Source organism: Propithecus coquereli, unplaced genomic scaffold (genome assembly GCF_000956105.1).
Source record: "Propithecus coquereli isolate 6110/MARCELLA unplaced genomic scaffold, Pcoq_1.0 Scaffold165, whole genome shotgun sequence".
Lineage (NCBI taxonomy): Eukaryota > Metazoa > Chordata > Mammalia > Primates > Indriidae > Propithecus > Propithecus coquereli.
This window is the reverse complement of record NW_012141080.1, coordinates 640,418-660,077: the sequence shown is the minus strand read 5'-3', so window position 1 is coordinate 660,077 and position 19,660 is coordinate 640,418. Positions and strand designations below refer to the sequence as shown.

The 19,660-nt window shown below is 59.4% G+C and overlaps 1 protein-coding gene across 7 annotated transcripts in view; it reads right to left on the bottom strand.

Annotated features, from left to right (window-relative positions):
• The window catches only part of MTSS1L (metastasis suppressor 1-like), a 32,080-nt gene extending 12,426 nt beyond the window's left edge, over positions 1–19,654 (bottom strand). Inside the window, exons 1-15 of one of the 7 annotated variants that reach the window (XM_012641545.1) lie at positions 19,566–19,654; positions 14,957–15,018; positions 14,791–14,864; positions 13,942–14,026; positions 13,764–13,855; positions 13,600–13,674; positions 13,291–13,299; positions 12,229–12,386; positions 11,826–11,933; positions 10,898–10,995; positions 9,175–9,397; positions 3,280–3,354; positions 2,776–2,952; positions 2,444–2,609; positions 8–2,288 (exon numbers count right to left, since the gene is read on the bottom strand). In XM_012641545.1, the coding sequence (XP_012496999.1) occupies positions 1,501–2,288; positions 2,444–2,609; positions 2,776–2,952; positions 3,280–3,354; positions 9,175–9,397; positions 10,898–10,995; positions 11,826–11,933; positions 12,229–12,386; positions 13,291–13,299; positions 13,600–13,674; positions 13,764–13,855; positions 13,942–14,026; positions 14,791–14,864; positions 14,957–15,018; positions 19,566–19,634 (2,259 nt within the window). In that variant the 5' untranslated portion in view covers positions 19,635–19,654 and the 3' untranslated portion in view covers positions 8–1,500. Of the gene's footprint in view, positions 1–7; positions 2,289–2,443; positions 2,610–2,775; positions 2,953–3,228; positions 3,355–9,174; positions 9,398–10,897; positions 10,996–11,825; positions 11,934–12,228; positions 12,387–13,084; positions 13,139–13,290; positions 13,300–13,599; positions 13,675–13,763; positions 13,856–13,941; positions 14,729–14,790; positions 14,865–14,956; positions 15,019–19,565 lie in introns of those variants that run through there. The other 6 variants (XM_012641538.1, XM_012641541.1, XM_012641539.1 and 3 more) reach the window with 6 other exon arrangements.
• Between the last annotated feature and the right edge of the window lie 6 nt (positions 19,655–19,660).

The following is a 19,660-nucleotide window of genomic DNA, read 5'->3' as shown; positions in this document are numbered from 1 at the left end:
CCCAAACCTGGGGCTCTGGCATCAGTCTGAGCTCAGACTGGCGACTTGCAGGGCCCATTCCTCCATCAGCACTGCCTGATGGGGCTCCGTGCACACCGGGGCATCCTTGGTGCCCCAGACCCACCTGCTGCCCCACAGTGACCCCAGTTCCTGGCACAGGAACACCTGGGAGGACCCAGGACAGCTGCTTTCCTGACCCCAGGGAGGCCCCTGCTGCTTTCTCCTGACACGCGGCACCACCTGGACCCCTTCCACTTGCCCTAGGTCACATGCTTTTACCTGCTGAGACTTGGTGTGACTCGGTGCGTGGGGTTGGGGGGGTACCTGCTCCTCACCCCCACGGCCAGCACGGCCGAGTGTCCTGGGAAGGCATCTCCTCTGGCAACAGAGAGTCAAAGCCACGCTTCCCAGACACGCCGCCACCCCAGCCGACAGGCAGGGCCCCCTCCAGTCTTTCTCTGGCTACACTCAAGACGCAGGAAAGAATTGCAGCTTCCCTCTGGCTCTGGGGGAGCCGATTCTACCCTGCTCCTGCCATGGGCCTGCCAGGCCACGTGGGTGCCCCGTCCCGCAGGCCTTCCCAGACACACACCCTGTATCGCCACCTTGCCCACATGGTCCTTACCATCAGCTCCATTTTATTATGTTCATAAAGTAACCCCCCTCCCCCGCTACTGCTCCAGCCCCCATCCCCAAAAGTGGCTAAAACTGTGACTCCAAAGTGCCACCAAGTATCGACGTGCCCGGGCGAGGACCAGGCATCTGAAGCCAGCTCCGTGGAGACTGACCTGCTGACCCGGCCTCAGGGCCCTACCCTGCTGCCCTACTTGCTGAGGGGCTTCCCTGCCCGCCACCCTCTGCAGCCAAACTCCTGGGGAGGGGAGGCCAGGGTGGGAGCCACCTCAGGGCCCCCAGCACCTCCAAGCAAGCCCCCTGCATTTCCTCCCTGAGATGCGACCTGGGCCCCCAGGCTCCGCTCCCCCACGGCAGGCCTGGCTGCCCAACTGCCCCCTGCGCCCCAGTCCGATTCAAATATCTCTGCCCACTGGGCCCCCGGCCCCTCCACAGCCGCCCTGCCTCCCAGCCGCGGAGCAGCCTGGGAGAGGCAGAGGGAAGGCGGGCAGGGGGAGAGGCTGCCCGACCTGTGGGTCCCAGGCCCGGGGGGCTGGGATAACCCCTCTCCCGTGGGCAGGGGCAATGGCTCTGGTGCTCACCTGTGGTGTGGAAGAGACAGGGCCTGCACGGAGGAAGGGGACAGAAACGTACAAAACGGGCTCCAACCCAGTTCAAGGCCCGCAGGCTCTGTCCTGGCGAGGTCTGTTAAAGAAGTCACCTCCCGCTTCAACACTGGAATCCAAGCGGGGTGTCTCTTTCCATAAGGTGGCTCTGCCTCTTTCCCGGCCCTGTACTCTCTCCTGGCTGCGCCTTCGCTCTGAGCAGCCGCTGCTCCCAGGCCATCTGCTGTCACCGGGGCCAGAGAGGGTGGGGAGGGTGGTGCCATCATAAGATGCGGGGTGCTGACCTGTCGTTGGTGACGGTCCTGCGGAGCCGGACCCCACGCCGGATGGCCACCAGCATGTCTTCAGCCGGGGGGTCGCTGGTGGCAGCAGGAGGCGGGGCGGGTGTCTCCTCCGCGGGGGTGGCTGACAGGGTGGTGGGGAACGGGAACTGGCCCTCGCCCAAGGCATGGGCACCCGCCACCAGCTCGCCAAGCTTCTCCACCAGGCTGTGCCGGTTGGCGGCCAGCTGCTGCTGCTCCTCGTCCTCAGTCGCCAGCCCGGCTCCTGCCCCGGGGTAGCTGGCGGCCTCTGGGGACGGGCTGCCCCAGGCCGTGTTGGGCAGGCTGAGCCTCTTCGGGGAGGCCTTGGTGAGGTCTGCGGCCAGGGGCGAGGCGGCCTCGTCGGTGTAGAAGACACACTCCTCGCTGCCCGCCCGGGTGGGCCCTGTGTAGCCGGGCGAGTCGGGCACTGTGGGCGTCTTCACGGGGACGATGGGCGGCCGGATGGGGATGGGGCCGGCGCTGGACAGGGCGCGGCGCACGGTGGGCTTGGTGGAGGGCGTGCGGCGGATGGTGGCCACGCCGGGGGGCGCGCCCGAGGGCAGGCCGCCGGCGGTGGGCAGCCCCGCGGTGGGCAGCCCGGCGGTGGAGGCTGGGCGCTTGGTCTGGATCAGGCGACGGTAGTTCTGGGCGATGTTGCTGTTGCGCGGGATGGTGGACGACTTGTCGAACTCGGGCGGGCCCTCGCTGTCCGCGTCCCCGTTCACGGAGTAGCAGTCGTAGTCGGAGCCTGGGGCACAGCACGCGGTGATCCCAGGGGCCCAGGTGTCCCCTCACCCCCAGGCTGGACACAGGGAGGGACAGGGCCCTCTGGTGCAGCCGAGTCCCAGCTGTCCCCAGCGGGGTGTGCAGGCCCAGTAACCCACTCCAGTCCCCGGGGCCTACCCTGGGACGGGATGGTGTCCTCGGAGCACGAGGGCGTGGTGGTCTGTGTGCTGTAGCCGCTCGAGTACTGCAGCGAGTCCCGGCTGCTCTTCTGGTGCTCCAGGCTCAGGCCGCGGGTCAGCACCATGGCCAGGTCGCTGGCTGCAGGGGACACCTCCTCCCCATGCTGGGGGGTGGCAACGTACAGGCTGAGACCTTGCCTCCCACCTCCCTCTCCGCCCGGACACCAGAAGCCCTGCCAGGTGGCTGGAGCTGGCCCTGAAGACCACGTGCTGGGTCTCCTGCCATTGACCGGGGCGCTGGCCGGCCTACTCGGGGAGCTGCCTACTTACCTTGGCTGCGATGGTGGCAGGGGACATCCGGGGTCGTGGCACCTCCTCCCCACTGGGGCCCACGGTGCCCCCGCTGGTGGGGCCTGGCTCTGCGTCTCGGAGGAGTTCCACCCGGTCCTTCCTCCGCTGCAGGGTGGTGGCCGAGGGCTGCTCGTGGGAGCCGGCCTTGGACCAGTCCTGCAGGGTGCAGCAGCCAGGTCAGGGCACTCTTGGCCCTGCCGCCCCTGGCCTGGGGGCCTCCCGCCGTGGCTGACACTCAGGGTGTCCAGGACCATGAGGGGTCTCCGGCTCACAACCATGGCCAAGGTATGGCACGCGGCTGGGACTCCTCAGTGCCATCAGGCCCAGGGACAGGATGGGGCATCCCAGGAGGGACAGATGTGGCTGTGTGGGGAGTGACTGCAGGTGGTGCCCAGGCAGCTCATTTCTTGGGGACACACCCCTCTGGCTCACCCTGGGCCCTCCCTGCGGTGACGGTCCTGGGGCCGGGCCAGGGGCACTGACCGAGGTGGGGGAGCTGCACTCGCTAACAGACTGGCAGGTTTCTGAGGCCTCGGAGGACGCAGAGCTGGAGGACTTCTGCCGTGCAGAGGCGAGGTGGTTGCGCAGACAGACAGGGGCCGGCAGGGCAGGAGGCAGGGAGGAAAGGAGAGAACAGGCCTGGTCACAGCACCGGCGTGCAGGGGCGGTTTCACTCAGCGCCTCACCCCACCCCCGCCACGAGTGCACGTGTGGGCACTGCCCACCCGGTGGCCCAGCCTGAGAACCACACGTCTTGAGGACTGACCCCAGGACTTGCTCGATGGCCCGGACGTGGTGGGCACAGGAAAGAGACACTAAGGTTGGCAGTTGGGCCTCTGGTTTGAACAGCTGGGGTGATGTGTCACAGTCTTCTCAGAAAGGGGACATGGGGGGACGCAGGAAGCGCAGAGTGCCATCCAGCGCCCACTGAGCGGAGCTGCCCGTCAGGTCTCTACACGAGACGCAGGCAACGTGCTGACACCCGGAGTTCAGGGAGAAGTCGGGGTTGGAGCCACCAGTGCAGCAGGCTGGGGGCAGGATGAGGCCACTTGGGCAGCGAGTGTGGTTAGCGACAAGGGCCTGGGGCCCACAGAAGTGCTGACGCTCAGCAGCTGTGACGAAGGGAAGAGTCAAGCAAAGGAGCATGACCAGGAGCCACCGGAGAAGCGGGAGGGCCACGCGCAGGTGGTGCGACGGGCATCAGGACCAAAGCCTGTGCTGGGGGTGGGGGCAGCTGTGCAGCTGCTGCAGGGCCCATCGCTGAGGGCACGAGAGGGTTCAGGGAGACCCCGAGGAGGGTGGTTTCAACAAAATGGGACGGGGGAGCCCCTACAAGAGTGGCCAGAATGGCAGGCCTGGCTCTGGGCAGTGGGGTAGACTCCAAAACAACTGCAAAGAATGAAGAAAAATAAGCGTGGACAGGACTGTGAGCTCCTGAGCACGGGTGACGGGCAGGGGTCCCCAGGGCAGACGCTGACCCGGGCACAGCGGGAGGAGCACAGTGCGGTGCTCACCCCATGAGCCGAGCCGGGGTGGCTGCAAAGGGATCAGTGCCCATCCCCCAGCTCTCATCGGACTCTCTAAGTCAAGAACGATTTATGTCCCTGGGTTTCCTACCGATTATAACGCACCAAGATCACCAAATAAGAGGAAACAAAACACTAGAGATTAAGGATTCAGAGGAAATAACAAACTCAGACTTTTAGTGATAGGATTGTTCAATTAAAACACTCAGTGGAAAAGTTCAATACTTATTCGTGGGAATAAGTAAAAGAAACAAAGACACTTAAATTAGGAATAGAAAGAAACTTCCTTATTCTGATGGAGAGTATCTGTAAAATTATTGATGCTTTTCGCCCTGACGTTGGAAAACAGACAAGGACGCCGACTGTCATCGTGTCTGCTCGGCACGGGAAGTCTTAGCCAGTGCAATAAAGCAAGAAAAAGGAATAAAAAGCAAAAGGATTGGAAAAGAAGAAACAAAATGATCACTATTTGCAAATGACATAATACTATATGTAGAATCTGCAAAAGAATCCACAAACTATCAGAATTAATATGTGATTTTAGCAAGGTTATTCGATACAAGATTAGAGAAAAAAATTGTATTTCTAAATACTAGCAGCTAACAGGAAAAAAAATAAACCCTAAAAAACCCATATAATTTACAATAGTGTCAATGAACATCAAATATTAGGGAAAAAAACCCCACAACAGATTGCACAAGATCTTTACATGAAAGCTACAAAACATTACTGAAAGAAGGTAAAGCTTAAATAAATGGGGAGGCATATGCAATTCCAGTTAAAATCCCAGGAATTTGTTTTTTGGTTTTTTTTTGGTGAGAACTGAGAAGCTGATCTTAAAATTTATAAGGGAAGGCAAAGGACTGTCATCACCGGATATGAAGATTTTCTATCAAGTTACAGTAATTAAGATGTGTGGTATTAGCACAAGGCCAGACGAATCCACCAGTGGAACAGACCATGAGTCCAGAAACAGCCACATACATGCAGACGCCTGATTTAGGACAAAGGCGACACTGTGGTGGGGAAAAGACAATGCTATGGTCTGAGTGTCTGCGCCCCCCAAATTCACGTTGAAATCCCCACCCCACAAGGTGAGGTACTAGGACATGGGAACTTTTGGAGGTAATTAGGTCATGAGGTTGGAACCCTCATGAAAGGGTTTGATGACCTTATAAAAGGGGCCCGAGGGAGCTAGTTTGCCCCTTGCTCCGAGGGAAGAAGACACAGCAGGAAGGTGCCACCTGCGAACCAGAAAGCAGACCCTTACCAGATACCGGATCTGCTGGCACCTTGATCCTGAATGTCCCAGCCTGCAGGACTATGAGAAACACATTTCTGTGGTTGAGGAGCTGGCCAGGGTGATTACGGCAGCCTGAACAGGCTAAGACAGACGGTCTTTTCAATAAATTGTCCTGGGTCAATTGGAAATCCATATGGAATAAAGGACCCCTACCTCACACCACGCCCACACGTGAACGTAGCCAATCCCACATTAGCTGTGGATCTAAATGAAAATGGTAAAACGAGAAGGCTTTTAGAGGAAAACATCTTTGTGACCTTGGAGTATGCAAGAATAAGCAGAACATAAAAAGCACTAACAATTTAAACACGGGTAAGTTGGACTATATTAAAACTAAGAGCTTCTGTCATTAAAAGACCCCATTAGGAGAAGAAAAAGGTAACCACAGAATGAGAAAAGGTAACTGATGAAGGACTTGCATCTACCCTATATAAAGAGCGCTATGAATCAGTAAGAAAAAGACACACAACCTAGTAGAAAAATGGGCAAAAGATTTGAACAGGTCCTTCACAAAAATGGTCTTTAAAAGTATGAAAAGGTAGCTGGGTGCGGTGACACACACCTCTAGTCCCAGCTACTTGGGAGGCTGAAGTAGGAGGATCACTTGAGCCCAGGAGTTCAAGGCCAGCCTGGGTAACATAGCTAGACCCTGTCTCTTAAAAAAAAAAAAAATACAAAAAAGGTTTTCAACCTCATTATCATTAGGGAAGTGCAAATTAAAAATACAGGGCACTACTACCACTAACAACGCCACCACCATGTACCCACCAGAACGGCTAAAACGAAAAAGATGCAAATACAGAGGGCGGGTCAGGACGTGGACTAGCAACACACTGTCATAATTTGCTAACAGGAGAGGAAATTGGTATGATCGCTTTGGAAAACTGGTAGGACCTATCGAACCAGGACACGTGCATATCCCGAGACCCAGCGATTCCACCCCTGGGGGTAGCCGCGCACTGAGGTGCATGCTAGGACGTTTACAACAGCACTGCCAGCAGCACCGAAGGCAAAAACGTGGAAACTATCCACATGTCCAAGAAAATGGTTACGTACACTGTATATTCACACAGGGGTATGCAATACAGCAACAGGAATGATACCCACCTCCACATAAAACACGACGAGCCCAAGAAACATTAGCCCAAGCCAAAGAACCCAGGCAGAAAGCATACACGCTTCATGGTTCTCAAGGATAACAAAGGCAAAACTAATACCCTTGGGGGCTTCTGGGGCGATGGTTGTGCTGTTTCTTGTTCCTGGGGCTGGTTACGCGGGTGTGCTCGGTTTGTGCGGATTTACAGAGCTGCCTGCTTACTATGTATTTATTTCTCCACGCACACAGGAAACTTCAATAGATAAGCTCTTAAAAGACTTGATGGTGATAGGTTGTCACCCGCAGAATAAAAGAAATATTTACGAGTCCCTGTTGACATAAATAAATAACTGAATATGTAAATAAATGGGGGAGAAGAGACAGATCGTTTCATGGTCCAATTCCGATGAATAAATGTAGGAGGAATGAAGGAAACAGAAAAATCACTATTGTCACAGGCAACGATCACCCGTGGATGCTAACCCTAGCAAGTGAAAGTATGAGAACCAGGGTATCTGCAGAGTCTCGAAAGCGTCTCACCACAAGATTCTTTATTAATCACAAAGGGGAAAATAATGACGTTGCAGTGGGGAAACTTGACAAACGCCACCTTAACCAAGAATGTCACCAGTCCCTGGGCACGTGACATCACGCAGCTGGCAGGACGTACCAAGAAGGGCACAACGCCGCTTCTGTGGTGCTCTTGCCAAAATGTATCACCTCTCATTCTAAACGGGAGACGCCGCACAGGCCCGAATTGAGGGACACCCCACACAGTGCCTGCCCAGTTTCTGCAGGAGCGTCAAAGTCACGAACGACAAAGAGGGGAGGCACCGGGGAACAGTCACAGCTTGGAGAAGCCTCGGTGACACAAAAATCAAACACAATGGACGACCCTGTGTTGGATCCTGAACCAGAAAAAGGAGAAAGGAGAGAAAACTGGCAAAATCTGAAAACAGATCCACAGATGAGTTCGTGGCCTCGTACCAGTGTTCGTTTCCTGGTTTTGAGAACTGTTTGGAGTTACAGCATCAGGGAGACCGTGGGAAGGGTATATGGGAACTCTCATTCCTTTTGCCACTTTTCCACAAGTCTAAAATGATTTCAAAATAAAAAGTTAAAAAAAAAACCAAAAAACCCCTCAGTGGGTAGGATAGATAGCAAAAAAGGGAAGTGGATTGAAGACAGACTGAAGGAGTCATCCAGGATGTACAGGATAAAACAAGGACAGGGAAACTGAGCTAAGAGACGCAGAAAAGACGATGAGAAGGTCTGAGGCACATCGAGCTGGAATCCCGGCGGGAGAGAACAGAAGAATGAAAGGCGGAATAAAGAGAATGGCTGAAAAGTCCCAGAACAAATGAAAGACATGAGTTTTGCTTTGGACTGAGGGAGGTTAAAATAAAAACAGATCCGCATCGCAGATACACTGTAGCAAAACTAAAGGAAAGGCTTAAAAGTGGCCAGAGAGAGCTGTCAGATCACTCGCGAAGGGCAACGATGGGACTCAGGACAGACCTTTCAACCAACAACGAAAGCCTGAACCGTGGAAAAATACCTTCCCAGTGTGGAGAGAAAATAACTGTCACCCTAGAATCGTGACCCTGGCAAAACTGACTTTCAAGAAAGAGGATAAAATAAAGTGTGCTTAGAAGTAAACAAAAACAGAGTTTACTTTTATAGACCTATTCTAGAAGAACTTCTGAAAGACATTCTTTACTTCGAAAGGGAGGAAGATGACCTTAGAAGGAAGATTTGAGATGCAAGGAAAAACGATGAACAAAGACGTGTGTAACCTTGTGGGTAAATCTAAACAGATACTGTATGTATAACATAATAAATTAAGCAGAAAAATGTCGCTGTGGGTACTATAAAAAAAGGAGAGAATAACATATAGCAGCTTTTATGTTGAGAGAGAGTGGGCGATTGAAGTTAAAATATATTAAGAGCCTTGAATTATTCATGAGGTGGGTTGTGAGTTTGCTAAGCATGCATGGTAAAACTTCAAGGTAACCTGTAAGAGAAAAGAAATAGAGTATGACTTGCAATCTAGTAGAGGGGAAACATGAGAAAAGGAAAAACAAAAGGCAAGGGAAGAGACAAATGCAGCATAGGACAGAAAAAAGGTGTAAGTCCAAACATGTTAGGAATCATAACAAATATAAATGGACTAAAATGCCAAATATAAGACAGAGATTGTCAGACTGCACAAAAAAGAAAATCTAGGCATATGCTGTTTATAAGAGACGCATCTAAAACATAAAGATATTAGTGAGCTTAAACACAAAATGGAAAATGATAATATATGATAACATGATAATAGCGAGCAGAATAAAGGCCCTGGGGACCTCTAGACCAGTCTCAATGGCTGTAGTGGCCCCACACATGGATAGCCCAAGGCTGGCATGAGACTCCTGCAGCCCACCCCGGCTGTCCCCCCGGTGCCCCCTCACCTGGCTGGTGATGTCTGAAGGCATGGGCGAGGGGGGCTTGGAGTAGGTGGTGTCCTGGGAGACGAAGCCAGAGTCATGGGAGGAGACGCTGGAGAGGCGGGTGGTGGCGGTGGCTGGCTGTGCCAGGCTGCGGTAGCGACAAGTGGAACTGGGTGAGTATGTTTGGGCACCCCCTGGCCACGGGGCTCCGCCACCCTTGGCACTGCTACTGCTGCTGGGGGCACTGGGGGGTGGAGGAGGAGGGCAGAGCAGCCAGACAGGGAGAAACAGAGGAGTGTGTTTGGGGGAGGGTGACAGACGAGGGTGGGGGAAAGAGATGAGGAGCAAAGGAAGGAAAAGACAATGTCAGACTAGGAGGTCGTGAGACCCAGGCACTACAGAGGAGCTGTGTTCTGAGAGGCAGGGCAGGGCAGGGGACACGCAGCCCATGGCCCTGGAGTGCCCCAGTGCTGATGGGGCCATGGTCAGGGCATGCCCAGGGTGAGTCAATCTGTCTCCTACTCTGCCATTAAGAATGGCAGTCCTTATGTTAACCCTGGGGAAACTGAGTCACCATGTGTCAAACCATTAGAACCAGACACAAGTCAGATTGTTTCTCAACTGTCTTCTCAAAGTTTGGTATTTGCTGTCCAATCCCAATCAGGTGTCTAACATGGTGATGGCCTGCTTGGGCATGGAGGTCACCTGCCAGGTGGGTGCTGGACCCACCATCACCCTCATCCGCTCTACCCCCTCAAGGGTGTCCACCCCTCCGTGGCACACCCCCTCAGCACGGCCACTTCACCCTTGGGCAGTGATCCCGCAGCGAAGGTCGCCTTCCTCCTCAGTGACCGTGAAGCCTCCCAGCCCCTGCTCCTGGGTCTCCCTGCAACGAATCCTCCCTCCGGTGACCGCCACCTGCCCAGGGTCTGATGGCCTCCTGTGGCCCTGGGCCCTCCTTTCTCTGAAGGATCGCTGTGCCCGGTTTCTCCCTAGCCCTAGGTGCCAGCCAGAGGTGATATTGGGGAGAGGGACGCCTGGCACAGAGGTGCCCCCGACACCACTAACTTGCCCTGTGCTCGCTGCCGTCCTCATCCTTGAATCGTAAATGTCCCCTCCAAATCCGGCCCTGGTGCCAGCCCAAGGAAGGGCCCCTGATCCTGAGCTCGCCCGGTGACTGAGCAAGACCCCTGGCCCCTCCCCAGCTCTGTGAGACCCCCAGGGCTAACGTGGGCCAAGGCGTGAGCCTGTGGCAGCTCCCTGGGAACCAGCCAGGCTGAAGTGTCCTTTACCTTGTGGCCTCAGCACATGTTCCCAGAAGCCTCCCTACCGCTCCCTGGTCTTAGATTCTCACTGTTACCCCACACTGCGCTGGGCTTGGCAGAGTTCAGTGGTTAAATGTTGGGACTCTGTGCCTCAGCTCCCCCTTCTGTGGAGACGACACCCTATCTGACACGGTGGTGGCAGGCTTCAATGAAAAAATGCATAAAGCACTCAGCACAGCACCTGGCACACAGCTAACGCTCTATAAATGAAACTGCGACTGCCTCCCCTACCTTCCTGCCAACGAATGCCTGAGCCAGTAGCAGTCTTGGGAAGATGGGGCATATTTTTAATCTACATTTGCAAATTCCTTGGCCCATGTAAAAGTCAGTGAGTCCCGGGGCCCCGTGTGTCTGTCCATGCAACTTGGCCAGGAACTTCCCTACTGCCCCTCTGGACACTGCCCTCCACCCCACCTGACCTGCACATGCTGGACTTCCGGGAGTTGGAGCTGCTGGGTGACGAGGGTGGGGTCTGGTAGGACCAGCTGTAGTCCGAGCCCTTCAGGTCTTTGATCACCTGGACAGGGACACAGATGGGCGTCACTGGAGGCAGCTCCAGAGCTAGTAGGGCCAGAGGCCCCCCACTCTCTTCCCAGTTGTGAGCCACACCCCAGGGCAAGACCTGGGAGTCTGAAGGCCCCTCCCCCAGCCTTCTCCTAATGTGGGGAGCAGAGAGAAAGCAGGCAACCTTCAGCCTTCTCTGAGTCCCTTCAGCTCACACACCGAGTTCGGATTCTGAGCCCAGCCTGACCTAGGTGAGAGTGACCGTGACACCACGGGGTTCAAACTGTTTCTGGGCCTGAGTTCCAGTTTTCTCCTGTGAATCGGGACCAACTGTCTCTGTCTTGGAGCACGGCGGGGAGGATCTAACGAGATGACCTGTGGGAAGTGCTCAGCAGAGAGCTGTGCATGCACTAAGTGCCTAAGTGTTGCAACACCACGTGGGCTGTCAGGCAGGACTGGTCCCAGTGCAGTGGAGCCAGGTGGGGGCAGGTGTGACAGGGTCTCAGGGAGGTGACAGGGTTTCTGGGGGTGAGTGGTAGGCAGGCATCACCAGGTGTGGAAAGGGGCTTGCCCAGGTGGAGCCTGGTGGGGGTCGGACTCGGGGCACCCCCCCCCCACAGATTCAGGACTTTGCTCATCTGCTCTCGGTCTGAGAACCCCGTTGGGCCTGGGCACAACGCCCCTCATCAGACATGTGCTCCTGGACACCCCATAGCAGGTGCTGGAAGGGGTCAGGTCTGCCCCCAGCTGCCTCCCACAAATGCTATTCCCTTCTCTCCTCTACTGTCTCCAACCAAAGGCAGCCCATCTCCTCCCCGCCCTTGGCCCCAGGGCTGGCCGCACCTGCTCGCTGGCCGGCGGCAGCTTGTGGGGTTCCGCGGTCAGCACGACCAGGTCGTCGATGATGCCCTGCAGGTGGGTGATCTCCCCCAGCATGGTCAGCTCTCCGTTCTGAGGATGCAGCCAGTCAGACCCATTGGCCCCTCCTCCCTCACCTTCCCCGGCTAACCAAGGCCGCTCCAGGCTGGTGGAGGCGGATCCCACCCAGCACAGCCTGGGTGGCCGGCACGACCGTCTGCCCAGACCCATCAGTGCAGTGAGCTAGGAGACCTGCCTCTGGGCCAGGAGCATGTGGCCTTGACACCCCAGCCAGGGAGCACTGAGAAGTGGCCTTTCTTGGAGGCCAAGAGGTCAACCTTAGACCCAGCCCAACCCACTGGAGCCTCCAAGTCCCCAAGGGACCCACCACCACAGGCTGCAGGAAGGTGATGAAGGTGCAGAAGCGGCCCCGCTCCTCGATCAGCGCGCGGCGCACCGCCTGCTTCTCCGTCTCCTCCAGCAGCAGGTACATGTCGTTGACGTCCTGCAGGGCGCTGTCCAGCTGGGGCTGCAGGTCTCCTTTCCCTGGAGGGGTTGGGAGGAGAGGCCGCGCTGGGGACGCAGGCCCTGCTCGCTGCAGCCATGGCTCACAGGCCCCCTTGGTGCTGTCCCTGACCGTGGGGCTGGGTGCTGCTGCAGGGCCAGGGGAATGGGGAGGGCAGTCGGGACTCTGGGGCTCATGGAGGGGCTGGTCTCACCAGAACAGGTAGAGAGGACAGACAGACACACACGCACAGGAAAGACACCAAAGCTGCAAAGCCACCCAGGAGCTAGGGTGGGCCAAACCCTGGGTAGCCCCAGGGTGGCTCTCGGGGCCCAGGAATACTGCTGACCACACAGGTGCCCTTACTGTCTGTGGGAGGGAGCCCCTCACCTCATGGCCTGGGGAGCGGGGAGGAAGCAAGACAGAGCAGAGTGTGGGCTCAGCTACAGGCCAGGCCACTGGAGGGCGGGCTCAGGAGAGCTAGAGGCTGGGATTTGGGGACAAGGAAGAGGGGCATCTCAGTGTGGGCCCCCACTCAGCTCAGAAGCAATGCAAAAGGACAGCAAAAGCGACACAAAGAAGCAGCAAGAAAGAGAGGCGAGAGGATGGCGCAGAGATGATCAGACAGCAAGTGGGGAGGTGACAGACAAGGTCACAGGGCTGGCTGGTAGGGGCAGGGCAGCCAGGGCCTGTGCCCCTCACCCTGCCCCAGCCACACCTCCTGGCCTGGCAGACTGACCCAGCAGTGGCCCCGGACTCATCCCTGGCCAGGGGCCCCAGGGGCCCCAAGGGGACTGTGCCCCAGGCCCCTCCCTCGGTGGACCGACCGCCTTCCTTGCTCCTTCTTGGCCGGGAGAGGTTCCTTCCAATGGCCCTGAACTGGGGGAGACAGACAAATGCGACAAGGACGGGAGGAGCAGCTGGAGGGATGGACATTTGACTTACCAAGTAGCTCTACAGGAAGGATGTGGGAGGAGAGGAGGAGAGACAGAGAAAGAGAGAATGTGTGAAAGACAGCCGGATGGACAGAGCCACTCCTGGGGGGCATGCCTGCGCCTCTTGGGCCTCCTGTTGCCTCCCTAAGGGAGGAACTGGGCCAGGTCTGGGGTGCAGGGCGGCCCCCTCCGTCCCACCCAACAGGTTGGAGGGACCTTTGCCGGGGACAGAGTCCCTGTGGCTGGGAAGATGCCTGGGGAGCCCCAGGGGGCCGTGGGGGGCCTGGGGGGCTGTGACAGCGGCAGGCGCGGGCCCTACCTTTGCGTGCCTTCTTCTGCAGCTTCAGCGTGTCCGAGGACTTCTTCTTGATCTCGTGCCGGGCCCGCTTGTACTCTGCGCAGAGGGGAGAGGGGAGCGCTATGCTGGGGGTTCCCTGCGCGGCAGGAGGGGTGGGGCGGGAAGGCCGGCGAAGCCCCGCCCACCTTTCGCGTGGTCCTTGTCCAGCTGGTTAGCCGACTTCTTCCAGTCCTCGATGCGCTCCTGCAGCGGGTTGATGAGGCTCTCCAGCAGCGCGCTGTGGGGGGAGCACGCGGGTCAGCTCAGGCAGGGCCACCGAGGGTCCCCCGGGAGCGCCCCCCACCCGCCGGCGAGCCCACTCACTTGGTGAACTGCCGCAGCTTGGTCTCGATGCTGCGGTGGCGCATGCACATACGCGTGAGCGCCGAGCCGATGTCCCGCGTGGCCCCTGGCGAGGCAAGCGTGCGGCGTGGGAAGGGGCCCGCCAGGGCTCCGCAGTCCCGGCTCGGGCCACGAGGGGGCGCCCGGCCCGGAAGACAGAGCCGCGATCCCGCTGCGCCCGGAGGGGACTTGATCATCCATCCGAAGTCCGGAGCTCCTCCTCCGTGCCAGGGCCCTGGCCATCCGGGCCACACTGGTCTCCTGCTGGGCAGGCCAGGAGACTCCCCTCTCCCAGCTGGGACAGGCCGGCGCCAACGACTGTCCAAGGCGCGCTACCAAAATTCCCCTCCAGCCCCTCGGGCAACCTCTTCCAGGTGTGCCCAGGTGACAGTGCGAGCACACACCCAAGGCCTGGAGGAGCAGGAGCCCCAGGTCTCTGCTATTCTGGCCAGAAGGCAGAGGAGATGTCACGCCCAGTGGAGAATGGAGCGCTCACCTGCCCCCCACGTGCTCTCAGAAGGAAGGGCAAGGGAGACGGGTGCCAACAAGCCAGAGTCATCAGACTCTGCACAGAGGCGTGAACTGCGACTGAGGGGTCAAGTGAGCTGCCCATGGCAAGAAGGGAATCTGCATGTAGCATCCCTGTCACCACTCGCCACTCCTGCTTGCATGCCTCCTGTGACGAGGGGCTCACTCTCTCCACAAGCAGCCCATTCCACTAGGAAGTAGCCTCAGGGCTTGGTCCTCTCCCTGGCCCATACCCTACTCAGACTTTCCAGGCTCCAAGCCCACCCTGGGGTGTCCCCAAGCCCCAGCCACACCCTTGCCCACCTCGGGTGTTGGTAGCCATATCAGCCACTTTCTGGAAGGCATCCAAGAAGGCCACAGCAGCCAGCACAGTGGTCCTGGGAGATGGACAGTGGAGTGGATTGCCGGTGGGTGGGGCGTCCCCTCCTCCACCTGCCCCTCCCCAGCTGGGGCACCCTGACAGCCTCACCTCAGCTGGGAATGCAGCTTTGTGGCCTTGGAGTTGAAGTCCTCCCAGATGGGGTAGGAGCTCTGCAGGGAGACGGAGAGGAGGTGAGCCCTGGGGGGGTTGGGTGGGGTGTAGAGCTCCCCCTGTGCCAGGCTCCCACATGCCTCGTCCAGACTCTGCCAGTTTCTGGGAGAGTGGCTCTGTCCCTGCAGAGAGGGACTCCAGGCCCTCTGGAGGAGAGAGGACCAAGGACAGAGCCACCAGGCATGAGGAGGGCCCGTCCTTGGGACTGAGTGGCTTTGCTGACAGTCGGGAAGTCCGTCCTACTGTCTACAGGGGGTGACTGTTTCGGCCCACATCCTTCCTGGGGGAGACAGAAGCAGCCAATGGCGGGTTCTGTCTCCTCAGGGTTTCCCAGGGGCCTGGCAAGGGATCTGGGCAGAGTCCCATGAGGACGCCGTGTTTCCCAGACACACACCTGGGATGGTGGCTGCTGACCTGCCCACCTGGCTGGGGGGTGGAGACACGGCGTGGAGGCTGACAGGGTGCGAGGCACGCCAGGTCTAAACTGGGGCCTCCGGGGGCACTGCCCTGGGCCCTGTACCTTGGATGCAGCCGGTGGGCCGGCCATCCCAGGCCAGCAGCAGTGGCTCCCAGGCCCAGGGAGGCCGTGGCTGCTGCAGGGCCGGGCCATCCTGCCCGGGACAACCAGGCCCCGGCTGAATGGGGCCTTGTGCGGCCAACAGAGCCACCTTTCTCCACCCGCTGCTCCCCTCCCCTCCTGGGGAAACAGTGTGGCCTTTATCCCAACCAGGCCCAAGGCTCCAGGATGGGAGGGGGTTTCCCAGTCGGGAGGTCGGGCTCCTGGCGACCGAGTTGTCCAGTCTGATCGGGGCCTTTCTGGCTAACGCACTCGCCCCATGGCGGCAGAAGCCTAGCCCTGGCCCGAGGCCCTGTGGAGGCGCTGGTCCTTGAAGGGGAGCCCTGGGCCAACAAAGCCCCCACCTGAAGGGGTTTCTGACCCTCCCCTCCCCACGTGGGATGGGGCGCTGTGGGGTGGGGCTCTTCCCGAGGAAAGGGGATGGCAGAGACCCTGGCTCCCAAGGCCTCAGTGGTGGCTCTGCCGGGCTGGGATCCAGGGGTGGGCTCTGGCTGGCTCCTCCAGGTGAGGAGAGCTCGCAGGGGTGGCAAGGGGACGGGGCAGCTTTAGCGAGCCTCAGAATCTCTCCCCGCTTTCAGCCCAGCCAAGCCAGTGTCCAGGGAAAGCAAATATTTGGGAATCCAGAGGCTGGAGCAAGAGGGGGAGGCTGTGGGTGCGCTGTCCCCACGCGGGCACAGCTCAGGATAGAGGGGCCTGGGAGGCCGTCCCTAGCAATCCTGAGGAGCCGACCCGTGTCTGGGGCACCCCAGGGGTCTTCTGAAAGGGGGCATCCTCCCACCACCACTTGGACCCCCTCCCACCCAGCCTTGAAGCCCTGCTAAGACCTCCCTTAACGGAACAGAGAAGACGCTAGGGGTGCAGAGTGTAGGGGGGTCCAGAGCCAGCTGTTTCCTTAGCCCCCTCAGCAGCCCCCTCAGAGATTAAGGGCTCTCCGGGGGGGAGGAGACAAGGCAGGGCAAGGCGGGGCCAGGCCCGGTTTCCCTGGGCAGATGAACTGGGTGCCTCAGCCTCTGAGAACTTGGGATTCTACCCCCGTCCCCAAGTAACCCACATGAGGTCCCAGAGGCGGGGCGCTGAGGGGCCAGAGCAGCCAGTGCCCCAGGAAGAGTGCCTTCAGCCTTCACTGGGCCCAGGAGAGGAATACTACTGTCGCCCTGTGTTACAGATGGGGACACTCAGGCCCACAGAGATTAGCTGACTTGCCCAAGGCCACACGGTGGCAGGGTGAGGATCTGATCCCATGTCTGGTCACTAACGTCAGGTACAGGGACCCCCTGACGAGCAGGGAGATGAGCACCTGAGCCTCAAGGCTGGGGAGGTGGCAGGGACTGCACAGACTGGGACAGCCAGCTCTGCCCCAAGCAGTGGCTGCTCTGGAGGGGGACGTGGGGGCTTGTCACTAAGGTGCCCAAGTGGATGGGGATGAGACTGATGGGGGGTCCATCTCAGTCTGGCAGTGGCTGTGGTTCAGATGTGGGGTGCGGGTGAGCAACGCAGGCTCTTGACCCCAGAGAGTGGGCTTTCCGGGTGGCCCTGGGCCAGGGCTCCCGCTGCCTCAGTCTTCACAGGACTGGACCCGCCTCACGGGGCAGCGTGGAGACTCGAGGAGGCCCTGCGTGGAGAGCGCCCAGCGCAGGGCCCGCGCACGGCAAGGCCCAGTCATCGCTGGCTGCAGGAGAGGACACAGGCCCTGTCCCTTGGCCAGGAGCCCCCAGCAGAGACCTGGCCGGGGCCCATGTGTCTGGGTGATACTCCCCACTCTTGGGGGCACAGGCAAAGATGACGACCCCATTTTTTGGATGGGCCGGTCCTGGGTGGAGGTGCCATTCCCCCTGCTGAAGAGGCTGTGTCCTATCACCGTGGGCAGGTCCTGCCCCTCCCTGGGCTTCGGTGGGCATCTGGCCCGGGTTGTACAAGGCACAGAAGGCAGCAAATGCTCCCGAGGGCTCCCCACTCCATAGCTGGTGCCTCCTCCAGGCCATCTAGGCTCCAGGTGTGGCCTGGGGAGCCCCTTCTCCCCTCTATGCCTCTCAGCTCAGAGACAGGGACTCCTAGAGGCCCCAGGGAGGGCTGTTGTGGGGCCTGTGCACGCGCCGTGGGGCAGCCCCACGGGGCCAGCTGGCTAACGGACCCCTCCCTCTCTGGAAGCCCTGCTACCTCTGTGGCTCAGGCTACGGAGAAGCTGGTCCCCAAATCCAGGTGGTCAGCATCCAGGTGGCCTAGTCCCTGTCTCTGCCCTTATCCAGGGCCCCTGAACACATGCATGTGTCATAGGTAGGGACATACCTGTACTTGGCATGACCCCAGGTGAAACCTCTCCCGTTTTGCTTCTGAATGTCAGAAAATCCTGCCTGACGTGTAGCTCGAACCTCTTGCTACAATCTGGGCCCAATTTCTTTCTGTCTCATCCCAAAGTTCCTTGCAAATTGGCAGGAGAGGGAGGGCAACGGTCCTGGTCCTGTTCTCCAAGCAAAAGCTGCCGCTCCCTGCAGCGGCTGCTAAGAGGCTGCGGGGTGGGGGAAGGCGCCACCCTCAGCCAGCCCTGGGAGTGCTCGGGGGAGGGGAGGCTGGTCTGGGCTGCCCAGTCCCGGAATGGGATGCTGGGGCTGGGATCAGGGCAGGTGGGCTGCTGAGGGCCAGCTAAAGCGCCTGGAGATGGAGGCGCAAGGGACGGAGTCCCTGGGGAAGCGCCATGAGGAGGCGGCACCTCCATGCTGCTAACTGGGTAGTCCCAGGCGGGCGGGCTGGCTTCAGGCCTCTTCCTGGGGGGCAGGATCTGGCAGTGGCCCTTGCGGCTGTTCCCCTGGCAGCCCCGACCTCACAGGGCCTGTCCCAGCACTGTGGTGTCCCCCTCGCCCTGCAGTGGGATTCTGTGTTGTATACTCGGCGCGTGTGTGCTGGGCTGGGAGGGTGGGTGCCCTCAGGAGTTCCTGTGGGGAGCGCAGTCCCCATTCTGTCCCTTGCTCCTCCTGGGCCCTCAATCCTGCCCCTTCATCCTAGACTAAGGAAGGGGCAGAGAAGACAGGCAGGAACGCCAGGTCCCGGAGCTGGGCCCTCTCTGCCTAGTCAACCTGGGGCAGCCCTGCCAAAGCCTGGCCTCTTTGGGGGAGACGGTCCCCCTAACCCTCAGGATGAACAATGAGGGCTGTGGTCAGGGGCAGGATGCAACGGTCTCCTTAATGACCTTGAGCCATTCCCAGGCCTCAGTTTCCCCACCTGGTGAGGTGAGCCAGAAGTCAGTGGCCTGCTTCAGCCTGACCTTGGGCAACCACAGGGGTGCTGGAGCTGAGCTTGGGCAGGGAATGGGGTGGGAAACACGCTCCCTTGGGGTTGTTCCTCCAACCCCAACCTTCTCCCTGCCTCCTCCCAAGGTGATGGTAAAGGCCTTAGCCTTGGGAAGCAGGGACATTCAGCGTGGAGACCTTGGCATCCCGAGTTTCCTGGGGCTTGTTTGGGGGGGGGCGGGGCTGGGGGCGGCAGTCTCAGGGTTGAGCGGGGGGCAGACACCGCGCTGGCAGGGAAGGAGTTAACGGTTCTCCCCTTTATTATTTTATCCAGCTTTGGCGGTGACAGCATTGTCTGGGCTCCGGGACGACCGGGACAGGGTTGTGGGGGGGCATGGTGGTGGAAGGGGGTGGAGGCTGGCGAGACCCCGGACCCCTTAAAGGGCTGGAGCCAAACCCCACTCACGGTCTGCGGGTCTGGGGCACGAGGAGCCCGCGTGTGCGCAGACTCGCGTCGGAACCCCACGGGCGACCCCGGGCACCTCACGGACATCCCGACACGCCAGCACCCAAACCCCCCACACGGGCACCGCAGCACGGGCGCACAGCAGACGCGGGCAGGACACGCTCAGACAAGGACACGCAGACGCCGCGACGCGCGGCCACAGCGGGGCACGGCCGCCCGCCGCCACGCGCCCCCGAGGAGACACGCACCCGCGCGCCCAGCCCCGCCGCGCCCCGTTACCTTCATGTCGTTGACAATGGCCTGGAAGAGCCCGCCCAGGGCGCCGCACTCCTTCTCCGCCGTCTCCATGCTCGGGCCGGGCGGCGGCGGCGGGG